Source organism: Chrysemys picta, chromosome 12, assembly GCF_011386835.1.
Source record: "Chrysemys picta bellii isolate R12L10 chromosome 12, ASM1138683v2, whole genome shotgun sequence".
In the NCBI taxonomy this organism is placed as follows: domain Eukaryota; kingdom Metazoa; phylum Chordata; order Testudines; family Emydidae; genus Chrysemys; species Chrysemys picta.
This window is the reverse complement of record NC_088802.1, coordinates 242,654-260,661: the sequence shown is the minus strand read 5'-3', so window position 1 is coordinate 260,661 and position 18,008 is coordinate 242,654. Positions and strand designations below refer to the sequence as shown.

The window sequence follows — 18,008 nt, the reverse complement described above, 5'->3', positions numbered from 1 at the left end:
AAGAGGGGGTCTGAGGTGACCCCTGGAGATTTGGGGTGCTCTGTATGTATGCAGGTCTCCAGGATGGAGAGGGTCCGGGGTGACCCCTGGAGATTCGGGGTGCTCTGAATGTAACAAGCTCCCAGGGACAGAGGGGGTTTGGGGTGACCCCGAGGGATGTGGGGTGCTCCGTACACCAGGGAGTCCTCGCAGCAGCCCCTGCACCCCTGCTCCCCGTGAACTCATGCCGTCTGTGTTGTGTTTTCTTTCTGTGCCCGGCTCCCGGTCTGTGTGTGTGTCGCTGCCATCTTCATTCTCACCCTCATCACATCCATCCTCTTCCTCCTCGCCGTCGCGGCACCAGAAACCCGCTGGGCCGGGCCGCAAGGCGCCCGTCAAGCCGGCGCCCAAGCAGCAGAAACGGCAGCAGCTGATGAGCACGGCCCCAGCCTACGGCAAAGCCCCCGGCGGCGGGAAATCCCCCGGCAACGCCAAGTCCCCCGGCAACGGCAAATCCCCCAGCAACGGCAAATCCCCCGGCAACACAAAGTCCCCTGGCAACGCAAAGTCCCCTGGCAACGCCAAGATGGCAGCTGGGGGAAACACCTGGCCGTGAAAAATGCCCTGGGCAAGGCCCAGACGGGGGGCAAGGCCTACGCTGGCGCCGGCGCACCCAGGAAACACGGCAACGGCTACCAGCAGGTAGAGCAAGAGCGAGGCATCCAGATCGGTGCTGGGCACCCCCCTGAGGGGGCAGCACGATCTGAGATCTATGGGGAGGAGCATGCTCCCCCCCACCCCATCCCCTCCCTCCCCAATCTGTGCGTCTCGCTCGTGTCTGTTTGTCTGTCTGTGATGGGGCCATTCGGGAAACGCCTTGGCAACATAAATAAACCAGCAGATGGGGAATGTGGGGAAGGCCCCAAATCCCATTCCCTGCCCCCCGAGCCAGCCAGTCCCTGCCCTGGGGCCAGATTGGAGCCGGCGCCCCCTAGAGGGGAAAGGTCCTGTGTCCCATTCCCTGCCCCCCTGAGCCAGCCAGTCCCTGCCCTGGGGCTGGATGGGAGGGAGTGCCCCCTAGACGGGAAAGGTCCCATGTCCCACTTCCTTTACATTTTCTCTGTGTGTTTATTTATCTTGCACCTTCTTTCCCGTGAATGGACACCCCAAGTCCCGCTTGAGTGACAAGGGGTAGTCGCTCCCTGGCAGGGGGCGCTGCAGGGGGGCGCGATTACATCAGCGATCGGTTTGTCTCTATGTGTCCGGGAAAACGATCCGGGATGAATCCAGTTCCGCTGTCCCTGCCCCTTCCCCAGGGCAGGGGGGAGAACAAGAATAACCTACTAATACTTCTGTCCTCTTTCTCTCTCTCCTCTAATCCATCTATCCCTTTGCATATCTGTCAAACCGTCCTCATGCCTGTATCTCCATCCATCTCCATGCACTTCCGTTCGTCCACTGCATCCATCCATCCCTGGGCATAATCTGCCTGTTTGTCCATCTGTCTATCCATCCCTATGCATGTTTATCCATCCATCCACATGCATATCCATCCATCCATCCATCCATCCATCCATCCATCCATCCATCCATCCATCCATCCACATGCATATCCATCCATCCATCCATCCATCCATCCATCCATCCATCCATCCATCCATCCACATGCATATCCATCCATCCATCTTTCTTCCCCTGCCCCCATGACTGCTGTTCCAACCCTGTTCCCCCCTGGCCCTGGTGACTGCTGAACCCGCCCCCCGCCCCTGGCCCAGGATGTGGGGCTGTCCCCTACAGAGGAGCCCTGGGGGGCTGGCGAGTACCTGGATTATACCCTACCCCCTGACCAGGACCCTGATGGTGACTACTGGGAGGAGACAACGGGGCTGGAGGTGACTCCCCACTCCCCCTGGGAGCCCTGGGCTGAGGTAACCGCCCTGGGGTTGGACTGAGGGGTGGCTAAGGGGCTGGATGGGAAGGCGCAGAGGGCTGAGCTGGCTCCAGGGTGAGGTCTAGCTCCCCCCTAGTTCCCACAGCCCCACTGTCTGTCTCAGTGGGGTGGGGCCTTAAAGCCTCCCCATGCAATTCAGGGCTGGTCCCCCGAGAGCTGCCTCTGTGCTGATCCCACGATGGGAGAGATGGAGACCCTGGGGGAGAGGCTCCAGGGGGCAGAGATAGGGGTCTGTGGGGAAAGGACTGAGGATTTGGGACTGGGGGTCAGGACTCCTGGGTTCTATCTCCAGCTCTGGGCGGAGAATGGGATCTAACGGGTTAGAGCTGGGAGAGAGGGGGCTGGGAGTCAAGGAGGTCTGGGGGATCCAGTTTCGTCACATCTCCTTGAGCCTGTCTCCCAGTAGGCGCCGTGCTGGGCATTAATGCGTTGCTGGGTTTCTTCTCATTCTCCCCTTCTCCCCCATCCCGTGGGGCAGGAGGCTCCCAGCCCGCCCCCTGCCGCTCCGGGTGAGGACGAGGTGCTTGTGGAGGAGTACGTGACGGGGGAGGACACAGCTGTGACGGGGCAGGAGTACGAGTATGTCTATAAGGACTTTCCCGAGGGAGCCGAGCCATCAGAGCTGGGGCCCGTGCTCTCCGCAGAGACCCCCCAGAACGGAGGCGTAAGTGGGGCACGGGGGATGTGTCCTCGGGCCCTTCCTCCTGCTGGCCTCTCTTGGATGGTCTTTCGGCGGTCGCTTCCTGTTTGTTGTGGTGTCACTTCCTGTTTGTGGTCTTTTGTTGGCGGCATTTCCTATTGTGGTGTCACTTCCTGTTTGTGGTCCTGTGTTGGTGTCTCATGGTGTCACTTCCTGTTTGTTGAGATGTCACTTCCCATTCATGGCTCTGTGTTGTTATCGTTGTGGTGTCACTTCCTGTTTGTGGCCATTTGTTGGTGTGTCCTGGCATCACTTCCTGTTTGCCGTGGTATTGCTTTCTGATGTGTTAATTCCTGTTTGTTGATGTGTCACTTCCTGCTTTTCATGGTGTCATTGCTGTTTGCCATGTTGGCACTTCCTGTGTGGTGTCACTTCCTTGTTTGTGGCATCCCTGTCAGCATTTACTGTTGTGTCATGGTAATTTCCTGCTTGGCCTCCTAGGGGTCATGGCTGTCCAGTGTGGCATCACTTCCTGTTCACTGCCTTCACTTCCTGTCCAGTGTGGTGGTCGCTTCCTGTCTTTAGCAGTCCTTCCCTGCACCTCACTGATCATTGTGTCACTTTCCCTCCGCCGTTCCATTTCCTGTGATGCGCTTCCTCTCTTGTGAGGTCACTTCTTGCTCGGAGTGACATCAGCACCCTCTCCCACACCTCGTATGTTCAGAGATGGGCATGTCATGCCCCGATGGCATCGCACCGGATGTTGTAACCTTGACATCCTCTGCCTTGGCAATGCCCCTAACCCGCCAGGGCATCCCCACTCTGTGATGTCATCTTACGCCCTGTGATGTCATCCCCATGTACAGCCATCTCTGTTATTCACCCACCTCCCCGAGTATTGTCAGCGCTGGTGTCAATTACCGATTTGGGGGGATAACCCCCCAAAGGGGTGCGGTAATTCCCTTCCCCCCACGCTGCCATCTCAGTGGGGCTGGGGATTTAGGGCCAGGGGCATCTCCAGATGTGGGCCTTTAAATCTCTCCTCCCCATGACCCCCTCCCCTGGGGTGTGTTTCACCTGGTGATGTAACCTGTCCTCCATTTCCGTTCAGAGCCGCTGTGGATCGCGATGCATTGATTAGCTCAGAGCTATCAAAGCATCCTAACTCAACAGACCCAGAGGCTCCAAGGGGGCTGTTAGGGGTGAGGATGGGCTCCAATGAGAAACAGCAGCCGTGTCTGCCTAGGTCCCAGGAGGGTAACTGAAGGGTTGGGACAAAATCCTGGGGCCTTACACAGAACCTGCCCCAGGTTTACTCTAGCTTTACTCAGACTTTACTCCACATTTACACAGACTCTGCTCCACGGAAATGCAGACCTTACTCCAGTTTCACTCAGACTTTACTCCACATTTACATAGACCCTGATTTGCATTTTCTTCACCTTTACTCCACTTTTATTCAGACCCTGCTCCATTTAAATGCAGATTTTTGCTCCATGTGTACTCCATTTTTACTCAGACTTTACTCCACATTTACACAGATCCTGCTCCGTTTTCAGAGCTTTCTCCAGTTTTACTCAAACTTTAGTCCTATTTTACTCCGAATTTAGTGAGATGAGCTCCACTTTTATTTGCACCTCGCTTGGACCCTGCTCCATTTTCACTGAGCCCTTGCACCAGTTTTGACTCAGACTTTACTCCACCTTTCCTCAGACCATGGGGGATAGGGAGCCTCCGTTAACAGAGCCCGGGGTGGTGCGGCTGAGTGGTGCTGGATGAGCCCTGCCTCCTGGTGTGGGAGCTGGGATTTGCAGGGCTGGGAGGGTGCCAGAGTGGGGCCTCGGGTGCATTATATTGACCGGGCCCCTCTTTGCGGTTATATGTGTGTTACCCTCAGGCTGTGCACGGAGTCAGAGGCTACAAAGGAGAGAAGGGAGAGCCGGCTGTCATGGAACCGGTAGGTCCCTGCGTCGATGGGTTGGGGGAGACCAATTGCTCCCACCAGCCCCTCCATTGTTCGTGCCTGTATGTTGCCCATCTCTGCATAGTCCAGGCCCTGGGGTGCCCCACCCCATGCAGCCCCCCAATGCACCCTGTGGCAGGAGCAGGATATCCTGCTGTGCATGGGACAGAGCCCCCCCAGCGCCTCCTGTCCTATCTCAGCCCCTGCCCTATTCAGGGATCAGTGCGCCCTGCATGCCCCGTCACAGGTCACCTGGGCCTGGAGCCCCCCCGGGGTTGTGTGTGTGCGATGGACGTAGTGATCTGTAGTTTGATGATAGGCACAGACGAGTGTATGTATGCGGGGGGGGCAGGGTGCGCATGGCAGGATGGGACATGTGTGCGTGTCTGCACGCACCTGTGTGAACAAGCATATATGTATTGTCACACCTTAAGTGTGAAAAATCATGTGTGTGCACATATGTTGCATGTGCCTCTGAGTGTGTGCATGAGTTTGCACAGGCCCCTGCATGCAGATTCACATTTGCATCTGTCTGTCAGTGCTTGCACCTGTTCCTGTGCACAATTGTGTATGCGTGTGCAAATGTGTATTTGCGAGTGCCTGTGTTTGCACATCTAGTTTGCATGTAGGTGTTAGTTCCCATGCATGTGCATCTGTTACACACCATGGCGTGTGTGTGTGTGTATTTGCACACCCTGGTGCATGCATGCCACCGTATTTGCATGTTTGGGTTAGTATATGTCTGTGTGCGTGGGAGGGTGCACAGTCATGTGTGCACAGTCCATGGCCCTCTCTCCTGATGGGGGGAGTGGGCGAGGGGTGTGGATGAGCCAGGAGATCCTCCCCCTTTTCAAACTCACCTGGGCAGTCCCCAGTCTCTCTAGGGCACCTCATGGCCGGGGCTGTCTCTGCCCAAGGCCTCCTCAGCTGGGGGCTCTATTTCCCCCCCCCCCGCCCGCTGTGCCCTCGCCCCACCCGGGCCTGTCGCTGGCGTAACCCTGTTCTCTGCCTCTTGTTCTGCAGGGAATGCTGGTGGAGGGCCCCCCCGGCCCTGAGGGACCTGCGGTAAGAGCCTGTCTGTCTGTCTGTCCAGGGAGTTCTGGGGGATGCTCTGGGGCCGGGGGCAGATCCCCCTGCTGGTGCATTAACCTCACTGTGCGTCTCTCATGTGTTTCCTCAGGGCATATCAGGGCCACCGGGCACACAGGGCCCCCCGGGACCCACAGGAGATCCTGGCGAGAGGGTGAGTGCGAGCTGGAACCTGGCCCCATGGCAGGAGTTGTGGGTCCAGCATCAGCTCTGGGGGAGACCGCGGTCCCCCTTCCAAGGGAGGAGTGAGTGGGTGTTTGCACGGGGAGACGCGAGTGTGCGCTGGGGTGGGATGTCATTGTGCCCCCTTGGCTGGGGAAGGCGCTGTGCGTGTGAGTGCCTGGGAGTGTGCATGCGTTAGCGTGTGTGATTGTGCACGTGTGTGCATATGCAGCGCCGATGGCCTGGGGTGTTTGGGGATAGACCAGAGATCCTGGCAAGGGTCAGTGTGTGTCAGGGTGCTGGGAGAATATGAGACTGGCACTGTGTGGGGGGAGATCGGCGCATCGCTGGGGGAGCTGTGGGTGCTGAGAAGGGCAGGGGCAGCAGCAGCACTGTCTGAGGGGACGATCGGACCCCCCCCATGCAATAACCTCCCGCTCTGCCTCTCTCTCCAACAGGGTCCTCCTGGCCGTTCAGGTCTCCCTGGCTCGGATGGGACGCCTGGACCTCCTGGCACGTCTCTCATGCTCCCTGTGAGTAAGGAGGTGTTTGATGGATAATGATGGGGCTGCTGCAGTCTGGAATGGAATGGGCTAACATAGGCTGATTAGGGTCTAGAACAGCAGGGGAAGGTGCTGATAGGGTAACCTAGAACTGGGGTGGCTCTGTGGGATCTAGAATAAAACTAGAAGAAATACTTGTGGGAGCTGGATCAAGGAAGTGTATGGAAGGTGGGGGCTCTCAGGTCTGGAATAAAACCAGGGGAATTAATTGTGTGATCTAGAACCAGAAAGGATAATGTGGGTTTGTGGGTCTTGAATAAATCAGGGAAGACTCTCATTGTGTTACCTAGAACTAGGGATAATATGATGTGTCTGTGGAAGTCTAGGGCAGGCCTGGGGATTCAGCTAGCAGTATCCAGAACTAGTAGGTGATACAATGGGTCTGTGGGGCTCAAGAACTCAGATACCTAATTCCGTAGACTATACAGTGGGCCTGCAGGGTCTAGAGTAAAACAAGAGGAACTCTGATAGTATGGCCTAGAACCAGAGAGGATAGATGGACCTGTAGGGATCTAAAAGGGACGAGAGAACAGAGATGGTGTTACCTAGAACTGGGGAGGATACAGTGGGTCAGCTGGAGTCTAAAACAAAAAGGGGAACTCTAGTACTGTGATCTAGAACTGAAGATTGTAGAGTGGATCTGTGAGGATCTAAGATATGGGAGAGAGGAGGCTGACTCACTTAGCTAGTCCTGGTTAGTATGTAGTGGGGCTATTTGAATGTAGAACCCAGAGAGTAACTCCTAAAACAGAGGTATGTCAGAGTATAAATCTGTAACAGATGAGATGGATTCTACAAATATTACCTAAAACCAGAGAAGATGTCTAGGTCTAGATCAGAAGAAAAACCTGTGATCTAGAACTGGAGATTGCACAGTGGATGGGCCTGCGTGGAATCTAGAACAGGACAGGAGACTCTGGTGCTGTTCTCTAGAAATGTAGATAATATAATAGGGATATAGGAATTTAGGATAGAAGGGAGAGCTCTCGTAGTGTGATCTAGAACTGGAGAGTACAGTGAGTTGAGAACCGAAAGGCTAGTGCTAATAGCATTATCTAGAACCAAAGATGATGCAGGGAGTCTATGGGAGTCTAGAACATAAGGGTGAACCCTGATAGCATTACCTGAAACTAGCAAGGATATACAGTGAGCTTATGTGAGTATGGAACAGAAATGGGCACTCTAGTAGTATTACCTAGAACCATAGAGCATGCAGTGGATATGTGTGAGTCTAGACGAGAAAGGGGAATACCAAGAATGCAGCCCGGAATTGGATAGGTTGCAGTAAATCTCTGGGAGTCTAGAACAGGCCAGGGGAGCTCTGGCAATGTGATCTGCCCCCCCCTCCCGCCCCGTCGTGAAGTGTGAAGGACAGAGCCTGCCTTGGGATCTAGAGCTCTAGGAAGGGCTCCGGGCATGTCTCCCAGGAGCCCAGTTCTGGGATGGCGGCGTGAGTTCTGGGATGGCGGCAGTGTGATTTTCACAGCTGAAGGTTTGTCGTTCGTCCTCCAGTTCCGGTTTGGGAACAGCGGTGGAGACAAGGGGCCTGCGGTGTCAGCACAAGAGGCACAAGCGCAGGCCATCTTACAGCAAGCCCGGGTAAGTCCAGATGGAGACAGGGCAGGGAGAGTTGGGCAGGGTAGGGGGTTCAAGGAGCCTGGAAAAGATCCTGCCTTATTTTCTTCCCCGGAGCCCTGATAAATTTGGTAATCGAGAACCCAGATACCAATGGGTTGTCACCTTTCTAGAGCCTCAGTGGGATCACAATTTATTACCTTTCTAGAACCATGTTAAGGGTCACTCTTTTATTGTTCTTTAAGATTCCATACCAAATAGTGGTCAGTGCCCTTCCAGAGCTTCCCCAAGGTCACAATTTACTGCCACTCTAGAACGGCAGGATAATGGTTTGTCACCTTTCTAGAATCTCAGCAGATCCGTTTCTTATCCTTCTAGGTTCATTTATAACCTTATGGTTAAGTAGCTCTTCAACAACATCTCAGTGTACTGCCCTTTAGAACCAGGACGAGATTACAATTGACTGCTCTCCTGGAACCACGGGGGTTACAATCTATGCCCACCTAGAACCCTTACAAGTGTCACAAAACATTTTACTGCATTTCTAGAACCCCAAGACTATCATGGATCATTGCCTTAAGACTGTGATTTGATTTATCTTCCCTTCAAACCTCAAACCTTATTAACCCTCCTGAGTGCGGAGCAAATCACAGTTTCCCCTGTTCTAGAACTCCAATGAGGCCCCAACTTGTCACCCCTCTAGAACCCTAATTCTAGGACCATGCTTATCTCCTTCTAGAATCCTGCTGACATCACAATGTGCTTTTTCCTAAAACCCCAGGAAGTCTGTAGCTTCATTTCTAGAACACTGAGTGTCGCTGTTTTCCCTCCAGTCTATCGATGCTGATAAATTCATGTTTTATTCCCCTCTTAGATCCCCAACTGGGACCCCGTTCTTACCCCCCAAACCCCAGTAATTTTCTGGATCCCCATGTTTCCTGTTCAGCCCTGTTCTGGTCCCAGTCCTTATTCCCTGCTTTGTTCTGTGTTTGGCTGGGATCCTGGCTTGCTGCAGTCTAATTCTCCTTCTCCTCTCTCCCCCCCAGATGGCCCTGCGTGGCCCCCCAGGACCCATGGGATACACCGGCCGGCCTGGGCCCCTGGTAGGTACCTGCTCTGGGCCGGGGTTGGGAGGAGGCATCGCTTGATGGCTGGTGCTTTGGGGATGTGGGAGTGGGTGTCAGGGCTTAGGGGGACATGTCGGCTTGTCCCTGGGGTGGGACATGGAGTGCTGGAGTCACTAGGGCTTCATGTCCTTGTGTTTCCCATGCTCTGGGCGTGTGGGGCTGTGGGGCTGGTGTCACTGGAATGTCATGTCCCCAGGTTCTGTGGGTCCCAGTGCCCTGGGGTGTGGGGCAGGGTGTGGGGCGGGGGGCTGGTGTCACTGGAATTTCACGTCCCCGGGTTCTGTGGGTCCCAGCACCCTGGGGAGATTGTGGGGAGGGTTGTGGCCCTGAGCCCATGTGCTGCCCCCATGTAACCCCCTCTGCTCTGCTGTCTCATTCCAGGGGCAGCCAGGGGGCTCCGGGCTGAAGGGGGAAGCCGGAGACTTCGGACCCCAGGTAACAGGCTTGGCCTTGGCAGGAGATCGGGGGGTTGGAGCCCAGCACGACCCCGACTCTGACCCCTTGCTCCTGCCCTGAACTCTTGCTCCAACCCATGGACATGACCCCGTCACTGACCTCTGATCCCTTCACTGTAACCTCAGGAACCTGACCCCAGTTGCTGACTTCTGACCCCTTCACCCTGACCTCTCTCCAGCCCATGAGCCTGGTCTCTGAACCTGGCTCCCAATCATTGGCCCCTGACCAGGGTGAATGACCCGTGACCCCCACCTCTGGTCTGTGACCCTAACTCACGATTAGTGGCCCCTGACCGTGATGTCTAACCCTTGACGCTGGCAAGTGACCTCTGACCTCTGGTTCGACGCTGGATTTTTTCTGGGCTGTTTGGATCACAGGCTCCTGTGACTTATAACCCTGACCCAGAGCCGGGGTCACTGCCGCCCGCCCCTCTGTTTACCCTTTGTTACCGCTCTCTGCCACCCCACCCCTCATTAACCCCTCAGACACTAGGAAAGAACCCCCCCGTCTGACCCCATGAGCCCCATCCCACCCTGGAGCCTAACCCTGATCTGAACCCCAGAATCCCCATTAGCCCCTCGGACCCTGGAGAGCTCCCACCCGCATTTCTCCCTCTTGGGGGGGAGGGATAGCTCAGTGGTTTGAGCATTGGCCTGCTAAACCCAGGGTTGTGAGTTCAATCCTTGAGGGGGCCACTTAGGGATCTGGGGCAAAATCAGTACTTGGTCCTGCTAGTGAAGGCAGGGGGCTGGACTTGATGACCTTTCAAGGTCCCTTCCAGTTCTAGGAGATGGGATATCTCCATTTATTTATTTATTTTCTCCCCCCCCCATGCTGCTTGTGGGGGAAGGTCTGCTTACCCTTTCCCTCCCTCTCTCTCTGTAGGGACCCCGCGGGCCGCAGGGCCTGTCTGGCCCCCCGGGGAAGCCTGGAAGGAGGGTAAGTGTGTGGATCCTGACGGGGATACCCCAGGGTGGGGGCAGGAGAGCCTCTGTGCCCGGAGAGCCTCCTCTCACCCCGTCTCTGTGTCTCTCTGGCAGGGTCGTGCTGGAGCCGATGGTGCTCGGGGGATGCCTGGGGAGCATGGCGTTAAGGTAACGGGTAATGGCTTCTGTGGACAAGGCACTGGGTGTGAGCTGGCCTCCTTGGGCTGGTGATCCACTAGGTCCCAGCACTGTAGATCCACAGATGATCCAGTAGGTCACTGCTCTGGTGACCCACTGGACTGTAGCAGTGTTGATCCAGTAAATTGCGTTGCTGGTAATCCACTAGGTCACTGCTCCTGCGAATCCACCAATAGTCCATGTGGTGAAGGCATTGAAGATCACTAGATCACCTGAGCTGGTTATCCACTGAGTGTGCATGAATCCAGGGGTAATCCACTCTTCTAGTAACTCACTCATTCAGCATGACGATCCATTAGCGATCTAGTCATTTGCTGTGTGAGTGATCCACTCAGTGCGTACATGAATCTCCTGGTGAGGCACTGTCCTAGTAACCCACCCACGCAGCGTGGTGATCCTCGTGCACCAGAGATCCACTCTAGCACGTTGGAGACCCACTAACTCAACCAGCGACCCTCCCGTTCCGTGTGGGAACATCACTGCTTCAGAACAGGGATCCCCGGGGGCCCACCCTCGTTCCCAGTGGGGATTTGCAGCCCACCTCCCGGGGATGGGGTGCCCTGGCTGGGAGGGGGTCCTGCAGGGGCGTCTCCCCAGCTGGGGCGTGCTGGCTCAGGGAGCTGTTCTGTGCTTCTCTCCGCAGGGCGACCGAGGCTTTGACGGGTTGCCGGGGCTGCCGGGGGACAAGGGGTACAGGGTGAGTCACGTTGGCCGGGCGCCTCGTGGTGGTGGTGGTGGTGGTGGGGGACAGTCCTGGTGCACTGTTGGGATCTCCCTGAGAGATGGGGCCACCCCGCGGTCAGTTCTGGCCAGCCCATGTGTGCGCTACACAATTGTGCACCCCCCTCTGAGCATTGATACACACACAACTGTACATCACACAGCCAGAGCCGCTGCCCCCCCTTCGCAGTCACACGCCACCTACCAGCACACACAAGCGTATCTACACACACAGATATACACAGTCTAGTTCCAGCAGGGCTTGTTTCGGGACAGACCGACGTCCGGAGCGACACAGGGGCAGCCGAGCCCTTCTGGCCTCAGAATCTACTCACAGTCTTACGCACCCTGCGCAACGCACACAGCCACAGCCACGCGGAACACTACACATGCACAACCACGCACATCCCCACAGCCGTGTCATCACAAACACAGCGCACCGCGCAGTACATACACATTCTCCCACTTGTGCAGCCAGGTGTGTGCAATCACAAAGTCACATAGACACAACCACGCACACGCTAACGTTCTCCTAACTATCTGTGCACACACTCAGATACGCAACAATACACACAAAGCCACTGCATTCACACACAGCCCCACACACGTGCAGTCACACAAACATAGTACACACAGCACACCTGCAATTGTGCACATGCACACAACAACACAGCTGCACACAGTTCACAGCAGAACACATACACATCCGGCACATTTGCGATGCACCCCCCGCCCTGCAATTACATACTCAGTCACACTCACCCCCACGGCACATGCAGCTGTGCCCCCATCACACACACAGTCACCCCAAAGGCCCTGCGCATCCCACGTACACAGCCCCATGGCTCCCCACCCAGCTGATCCAAGGCTTTGTCCCTGCAGGGTGAGACGGGTTCCCAGGGCATCCCAGGCCCCCCTGGTGAGGACGGGCAGCGGGTGAGTAACTGCTCACTGGAGGGTCTGGGGGGTGGGAGGGAGACTGAGGGGAGCTGGGGTGGCTCCCTGGGGAGGGAGATGTGGGAGAGCTGAGGGGAATGGGGAGATGGAGGGGGCTGGAGGTGGGGAGAGCAGAGGGAGCTGGAATTGGGGAGCAGGGATGGCCGGGGGGAGCTGAGCTCGCTCCCCCTCCCCGTTCTCTGCCTCACCCCCTTTTTCTCTTCCCCCAGGGAGACGATGGAGAGGTCGGCCCCAGAGGGCTCCCTGGAGAACCGGTACGTCCCCTCCCTGCCAGTCTGCCAGTGTGAGAGGGGGCAGCTCCCCAGGGTGGTGCGGAGGGATAATCGGGGCCCCATTTACCTTGCTCCCCCCCTGGGATTTACTCCCCCTCCACTCCATGGAATTGGGCCCCACAATCCTCACTTTTCTGGCCCTGCCTGAGTCTGCAGATGGCCTGAAACCATTGCTCTGAGGGCAGGCAACTGCCCCAGCTGAGCCTTGATTCTCAACCCCTTGGCGCTCAGCTCTGTGTTGTTAACCCAGGGGTGGGCAAACTTTCTGGCCCGAGGGCCACATCTGGGTATGGAAATTGTATGGCGGGCCACGAATGCTCACAAAATTGGGGCTTGAGGTGTGGGAGGGGGTGAGGGCTCCGGCTGGGGGTGTGGGCTCTGGGGTGGAGCCAGAAATGAGGAGTTCAGGGTGCGGGCTCTGGGCTGGGGCAGGGGGTTGGGGTGCAGGAGGGGGTGAGGGCTCTGGTTGGGGGTGCAGACTCTGGGGTGGGGCTGGGGATGAGGGGTTTGGGGTGCAGGAGGGGGCTCCAGGCTGGGACCGAGGGGTTCGGAGGGCAGGAGGGGGATCAGGGCTGGGGCGCAGTGGGAGGCTCAGGGATGCAGGCTCCGGGTGGCACTTACCTCAAGCAGCTCCCAGAAGCAGCGGCATGTCTCCCCTCCAGCTCCTACGTGGAGGCGCGGCACCGGCCATGCGGCTCTGCGTGCTGTCCCGTCCGCAGGTGCCGCCCCCACAACTCCCATTGGCTGCGGTTCCCGGCCAATGGGAGCTGCAGAGCTGATGTTTGGGGCAGGGGCAGTATGAGGAACCCCCTGGCTGCCCCTACATGTAGGAGCTGGAGGGGGGCCTTGCCACTGCGTCCGGGAGCCACGCAGAGCCACGACACATGCAGAGTGGGGCAAGCCTGCGACCCCGCTCCCCAACGGGAGCCTGAGGACTGGATTAAAAGGTCTGATGGATCGAACGTGGCCCAAGGGTCATATTTTGCTCACCCCTGTGTTAACCCCTCTCCATAAAATCACCATTAACCATTGAACCTACTGATGGCAAAATCAAAGCCCAACGTTAACTGCTTCACCCCCCTCACTTCAGCAGAAACAAGCCAGTTAATGGGTTACCCCCAAACCTCCATCTGCTCCCAGCTGTGTCCAAACTGCCCCCTCTTCTGTGCCCCTGGCACCCCTGGTATTGCCAGGACTGGACTCCTTGGTGCCCCAGGAGCTGGCAGTGTGGAGGGGACGAATTTGAAATTGGCAGGATTTAGCCAAGGGTTGGCACGGCATGGAAGGGATCCACACTGGGGCCCTAGACTCCATTTGAAAATCCCAGCCTGGGTCCCTGAAGACGCCGTTAGGGGTAGGCCAAAAACTGGGGGTGCTAGTGCCCTGCTGCTGGGGAGACGTGGGATGGGAATGCAGCCAGCTTTGGACAGGGGAGCGCCGACTAGTTCAGGGAACACTCTGACATATCGGTTTGGAAAATGGGTCCCAGGCAGGGGATTGGGGCTGGCACTATGATTGGGCTAGGTGTTCGGATTGGGGCTGCCATTAGCGTTAGGGATGAGATCGGCTTTGGAATTGGTGCTAGGGTTGGGGTTAGGGTTGGCATTAGGCTTAGTGTGGGAGTTGACATTGGGGTGGGGTGGAGTTGGCGTTGGGATTGCAGTTGGTATTAGGGTTGGTTGGGACTGGAGTTGGTGTTAGAGTTGGCGTTGACGTTGGAGTTGGTGTTAGGGCTAGTGTTGGTGATAGGGTTGGCACTGGGATTGGTGGTAGGATTGTTGTTGGTGTTAGAGTTGGGATTGGAGCTGGAGTTGGGATTAGGGTTGACGCTGGGATTGCAATAGGAGTTGGTGTTAGGGCAGGCGTTGGGGTTCGGAGTTGACGGAGTAGGCTTTGGCATTGGTGTTAGGATTGTGGTTGGAGTTAGGGTTGGGGTGGGTGTTGGAGTTGGTATTAGGGTTGGAGTTGGGATTGGAGTAGGCGTTGGCGTTAGGGTTGGCGTTGGGGTTCAGAGTTGGCGTCGGAGTTGGCATTAGGATTGTGGTTGTTGTTAGGGTTGGGGTGGACGTTGGAGTTGGTATTAGGGTTGGCGTTGGGATTGGAGTAGGCGTTGGTGTTAGGGCAGGTGTTGGGGTTTGGCTGGGTTTGTTTTCTCTTTTCTCCTGTCCCTTCCCCCCTCTGTTACATTTACAGATTTGACATTGTTTGGAAAAGCTACAGCCGGGGGTGGGGGGAGGATGAGAACCCCACAAAATCCTTTCTCCTGGTGCATTTGGTAGTAAAACCCAGGACAAATGCAAGCGTCTGGACTCTCTGAAACCCTGGGTTTATCGGCAGCCCGAGCGGAGCGAACATTCCCATGTGGTGCCCGATTCCCCGTTGCCCAGAACTCTTCCCTGAGAGCAGTTCCCTTTTGGACGAGCCCCCGAAAGCTGTTTGGGGGTTAGCCCGGTGCTACCCACGGGGTGGACGGATGAGCCGTCCGGGGCCAGGCTTTGGGGACAGAGTGACACCAGCTGGGGATCTGGCCTGTGGGGTCCCCCTGTGCCTGCCCCTGGCAGACTCCACAAGGGCCCAGCGTCTCCTAATACGGGCGCCAGCGGAGTCTCGTTGCACTGAAACTGATGAGTCTTAGCACCATGTCCCGGGGTGCTTTGGGGTTTCACCCCAGCACGCGGCCCAGGGTCTGGGATCGGAGAGGGTCGGGGTCTGCACCACGAAGCAGCGTCCTCATGGGGTCCTCAGCTCCAGGGCTTGTGTGTTTCTTGCTCAGTGTGGTGCCGGGAGCGCTGGCTGGTGTAAGGTGTGTGTCTGTGCGTGCGCACACCTGTGCTGCTGTTTGCTGGGCGGGGGGGAGGGTAGTGTGAGGGGCAATTGCTGGCTCCCCCCACAGCCCCGTTGGGGGAACCCAGGCCCAGCTTTGTCCCCACAGCCTCACTAACTCTGGTCTCTCCCCTCCCTGCAGGGACCCAGAGGTTTGCTTGGACCCAAAGGCCCACCGGGGATCCCTGGGCCTCTGGTAAGTGCCACGCACGGCATCCCAATTCCCCCTGCCCCCGTAACCCCCACTACACTAACCTCCACCTGTCCATCTGTCTGTCTCCTCCGCAGGGTGTGCGTGGCATAGATGGTCCCATCGGGCCCAAAGGGAACCTGGTGAGTCGGCACGGCTGTCTGTCTGTCTGTCTGCGCTGCCCGGACCTGCTATGGACTGGGTTGGAAATGCCTTAAGGGCCCCCAGCCGGGGACTCCGGTGCTGTGAGCTTCCCCTACAGCAATGCCCCCAGCCGGGGACTCGGGTGTTGCGAGCTTCCCCTACTGCAGTCCCCCCAGCTGGGGACTCTGGTGCTGCGAGCTTCTCCTACAGCAGTGCCCTAAATGGGGTTTCCGGTGCTGCGAGCTTCCCCTACAGCAGTGCCCCCATCCAGTGATCCCAGTGTTGTGAACGTCCCCTGAAGCAGTGCCCTCTCTCCCTTCTGTATAACACGTGGGTGGCTCTGGTTCTAACTCCAGTTGTGTCTGACTGTTACAGGGGCCGCAAGGCGAGCCAGGCCCCCCAGGTCAGCAGGGAACTCCAGGCACCCAGGTAAGGAAAACCCTTTCCCTGAAACAGCCCAGCTCTGGGGACACGGGGTCCAGTGGGGCGGGGAGGCTGGGAACCAGGACTCTTGGATTCCGTTCCTGCTCTGGGAGGGGAGTGGGGTCTAGTGGTTAGAGCAGGGGGGCTGGGAGCCAGGACTCCTGGGTTCTATCCCCGGCTCTGGGTGGGGAGTGGGGGCTGGATCTGACCATGTGTCTCTCTTTCAGGGATTGCCTGGCCCACAAGGTGCTATGGGGCCCCCTGGAGAGAAGGTGAGTGCCCCGAACCTACCCTGCCCCCCCCAGTGTTGTGCAGCCCCCACACAGGCCAGGGTCACACAACGGGGGTCTTTGCTCTGCCTGCTCTGATCTCTGCTTTTCTCTCTCTCTGCAGGGTCCCAGAGGCAAACCTGGCCTCCCCGGCATGCCGGGGTCCGACGGGCCTCCCGTGAGTAACCTGCTCACCCCAGCTCCTCCTCTCCTTCCTTCCACCCTCTCCTCCCAGCACCCTGGCCCCCAGACTCCCCCAGCCCCGGAGTGGCAATATGATGGCCATATTTCACAGGAAGTGAGCCCATACTGTTGGCCTCCTGCACGGCATGGCGCCCTCCTGCCCCTGGGGCGAGAGCCCGGTGGCCATGTTTAACAGGAAGTGGGCCAGTGCCATTTCCTCTTGACTCCTTGCCTGAGCTTGGCATGGGTGCAAGGGTGGGACAGCCATGCTTAACAGGAAGTGAGCTAGCACATTTCCTGTAGGGGCTCCATCATCACAGGGATGCTCTTGAGCAGTGCCCCCCGGCTATGGGGCAATGACTGGTGGCCATGTTTAACAGGAAGTGAGCTGGCATGACTTCCTGTTGGCCCCCCACTCGCACCCCCTACTCATGGGGTGAGGTCCTGGTGGCCATGTTTAACAGGAAGTGAGCCAGTACCACTTCCTGTTGACGTTGGTTTCCCTTCAGCCTGGCTTGGTTGGTTGACCCCGTTAACCAGTGGGTGGGATTGGCCCTGGCCTCTGGCCTCAGCTCTGGCCTGGTCCCCAAAGGCAGCTACCCCCACTCACGCCAACCCCGGCCTGCACCCCCTGGCGCAACCAAGCTCCACTGACCATTCACCCCTAGCCGGGCCAGGTGTCCCCAACGCTTGGTTAAAGGAGTTCAGGTCAAAGGGCAGCCCTGCCACCCAGAGCTGGGCTATTCCTGCCCCACAGGCAGGGGGCAGTGCCCTTGCCACAGGAGCGGGGGGGGGGGATGTTGGGGTGGCTCCCCAGGCAGGGGGACGGAGCAACGCCCAGGGGTTAAGTGCTGTGGTGCTGGTGTTAATGGTTCATCCCTCTCTGTCTTCTCCCTTTCCCATTCCCTCCCTCTCAGGGGCATCCGGGGAAGGAAGGTCCATCGGGAACCAAAGGTAACCAGGTAAGGGGATAACGTCCACTCCTACCGCTTCCCGTCGTCCCCCAGACCCCAATATCCCCTCGCCTCTCAGGCACTGGGGTCAAGCCCCCCTCCCCCCAGTCCTAGCGCTTTCAGACCTTGGCGGCCACGTCACAGCCCCCCAGGTGCTGGGGTGAGGTACTAAGACCCTGTCCCCCAACGTGCTGGGGTCAGAGCCCCCGGGTCAGTGGGGTGATGTCTCCCATCCGTGATTCTAACCCCTCCTCGTAGGGAGCAGGGACACCAGCGACTCTCCCCTGTGATTGGTCTAATCTCTCTCTATTGCAGGGTCCGTCCGGTCCCCAAGGTCTGATTGGCTACCCAGGCCCACGTGGTGTGAAGGTAAGCGGCTGATTGGTCCCAGGACTTGGCGTGACTCTTTGGGACTGGGATATTACCCACAATTCTTAGTAAGGAT

The 18,008-nt window shown here is 57.6% G+C and overlaps 1 protein-coding gene across 4 annotated transcripts in view; it reads left to right on the top strand.

The window, feature by feature from the left end:
* Positions 1–234: 234 nt before the first annotated feature.
* Positions 235–18,008, top strand: part of COL11A2 (collagen type XI alpha 2 chain) — a 50,675-nt gene continuing 32,901 nt past the window's right edge. The window contains exons 1-22 of one of the 4 annotated variants that reach the window (XM_065563903.1): positions 235–681; positions 1,755–1,871; positions 2,409–2,594; positions 4,468–4,527; positions 5,557–5,598; positions 5,714–5,776; positions 6,243–6,317; positions 7,860–7,946; positions 8,969–9,025; positions 9,431–9,484; positions 10,391–10,444; positions 10,546–10,599; positions 11,273–11,326; positions 12,232–12,285; positions 12,516–12,560; positions 15,544–15,597; positions 15,690–15,734; positions 16,111–16,164; positions 16,386–16,430; positions 16,552–16,605; positions 17,528–17,572; positions 17,879–17,932. In XM_065563903.1, the coding sequence (XP_065419975.1) occupies positions 4,519–4,527; positions 5,557–5,598; positions 5,714–5,776; positions 6,243–6,317; positions 7,860–7,946; positions 8,969–9,025; positions 9,431–9,484; positions 10,391–10,444; positions 10,546–10,599; positions 11,273–11,326; positions 12,232–12,285; positions 12,516–12,560; positions 15,544–15,597; positions 15,690–15,734; positions 16,111–16,164; positions 16,386–16,430; positions 16,552–16,605; positions 17,528–17,572; positions 17,879–17,932 (999 nt within the window). In that variant the 5' untranslated portion in view covers positions 235–681; positions 1,755–1,871; positions 2,409–2,594; positions 4,468–4,518. Of the gene's footprint in view, positions 682–1,754; positions 1,908–2,408; positions 2,595–4,467; positions 4,528–5,556; positions 5,599–5,713; positions 5,777–6,242; positions 6,318–7,859; positions 7,947–8,968; positions 9,026–9,430; positions 9,485–10,390; positions 10,445–10,545; positions 10,600–11,272; positions 11,327–12,231; positions 12,286–12,515; positions 12,561–15,543; positions 15,598–15,689; positions 15,735–16,110; positions 16,165–16,385; positions 16,431–16,551; positions 16,606–17,527; positions 17,573–17,878; positions 17,933–18,008 lie in introns of all 4 variants that reach the window. The other 3 variants (XM_065563902.1, XM_065563904.1, XM_065563906.1) reach the window with 3 other exon arrangements.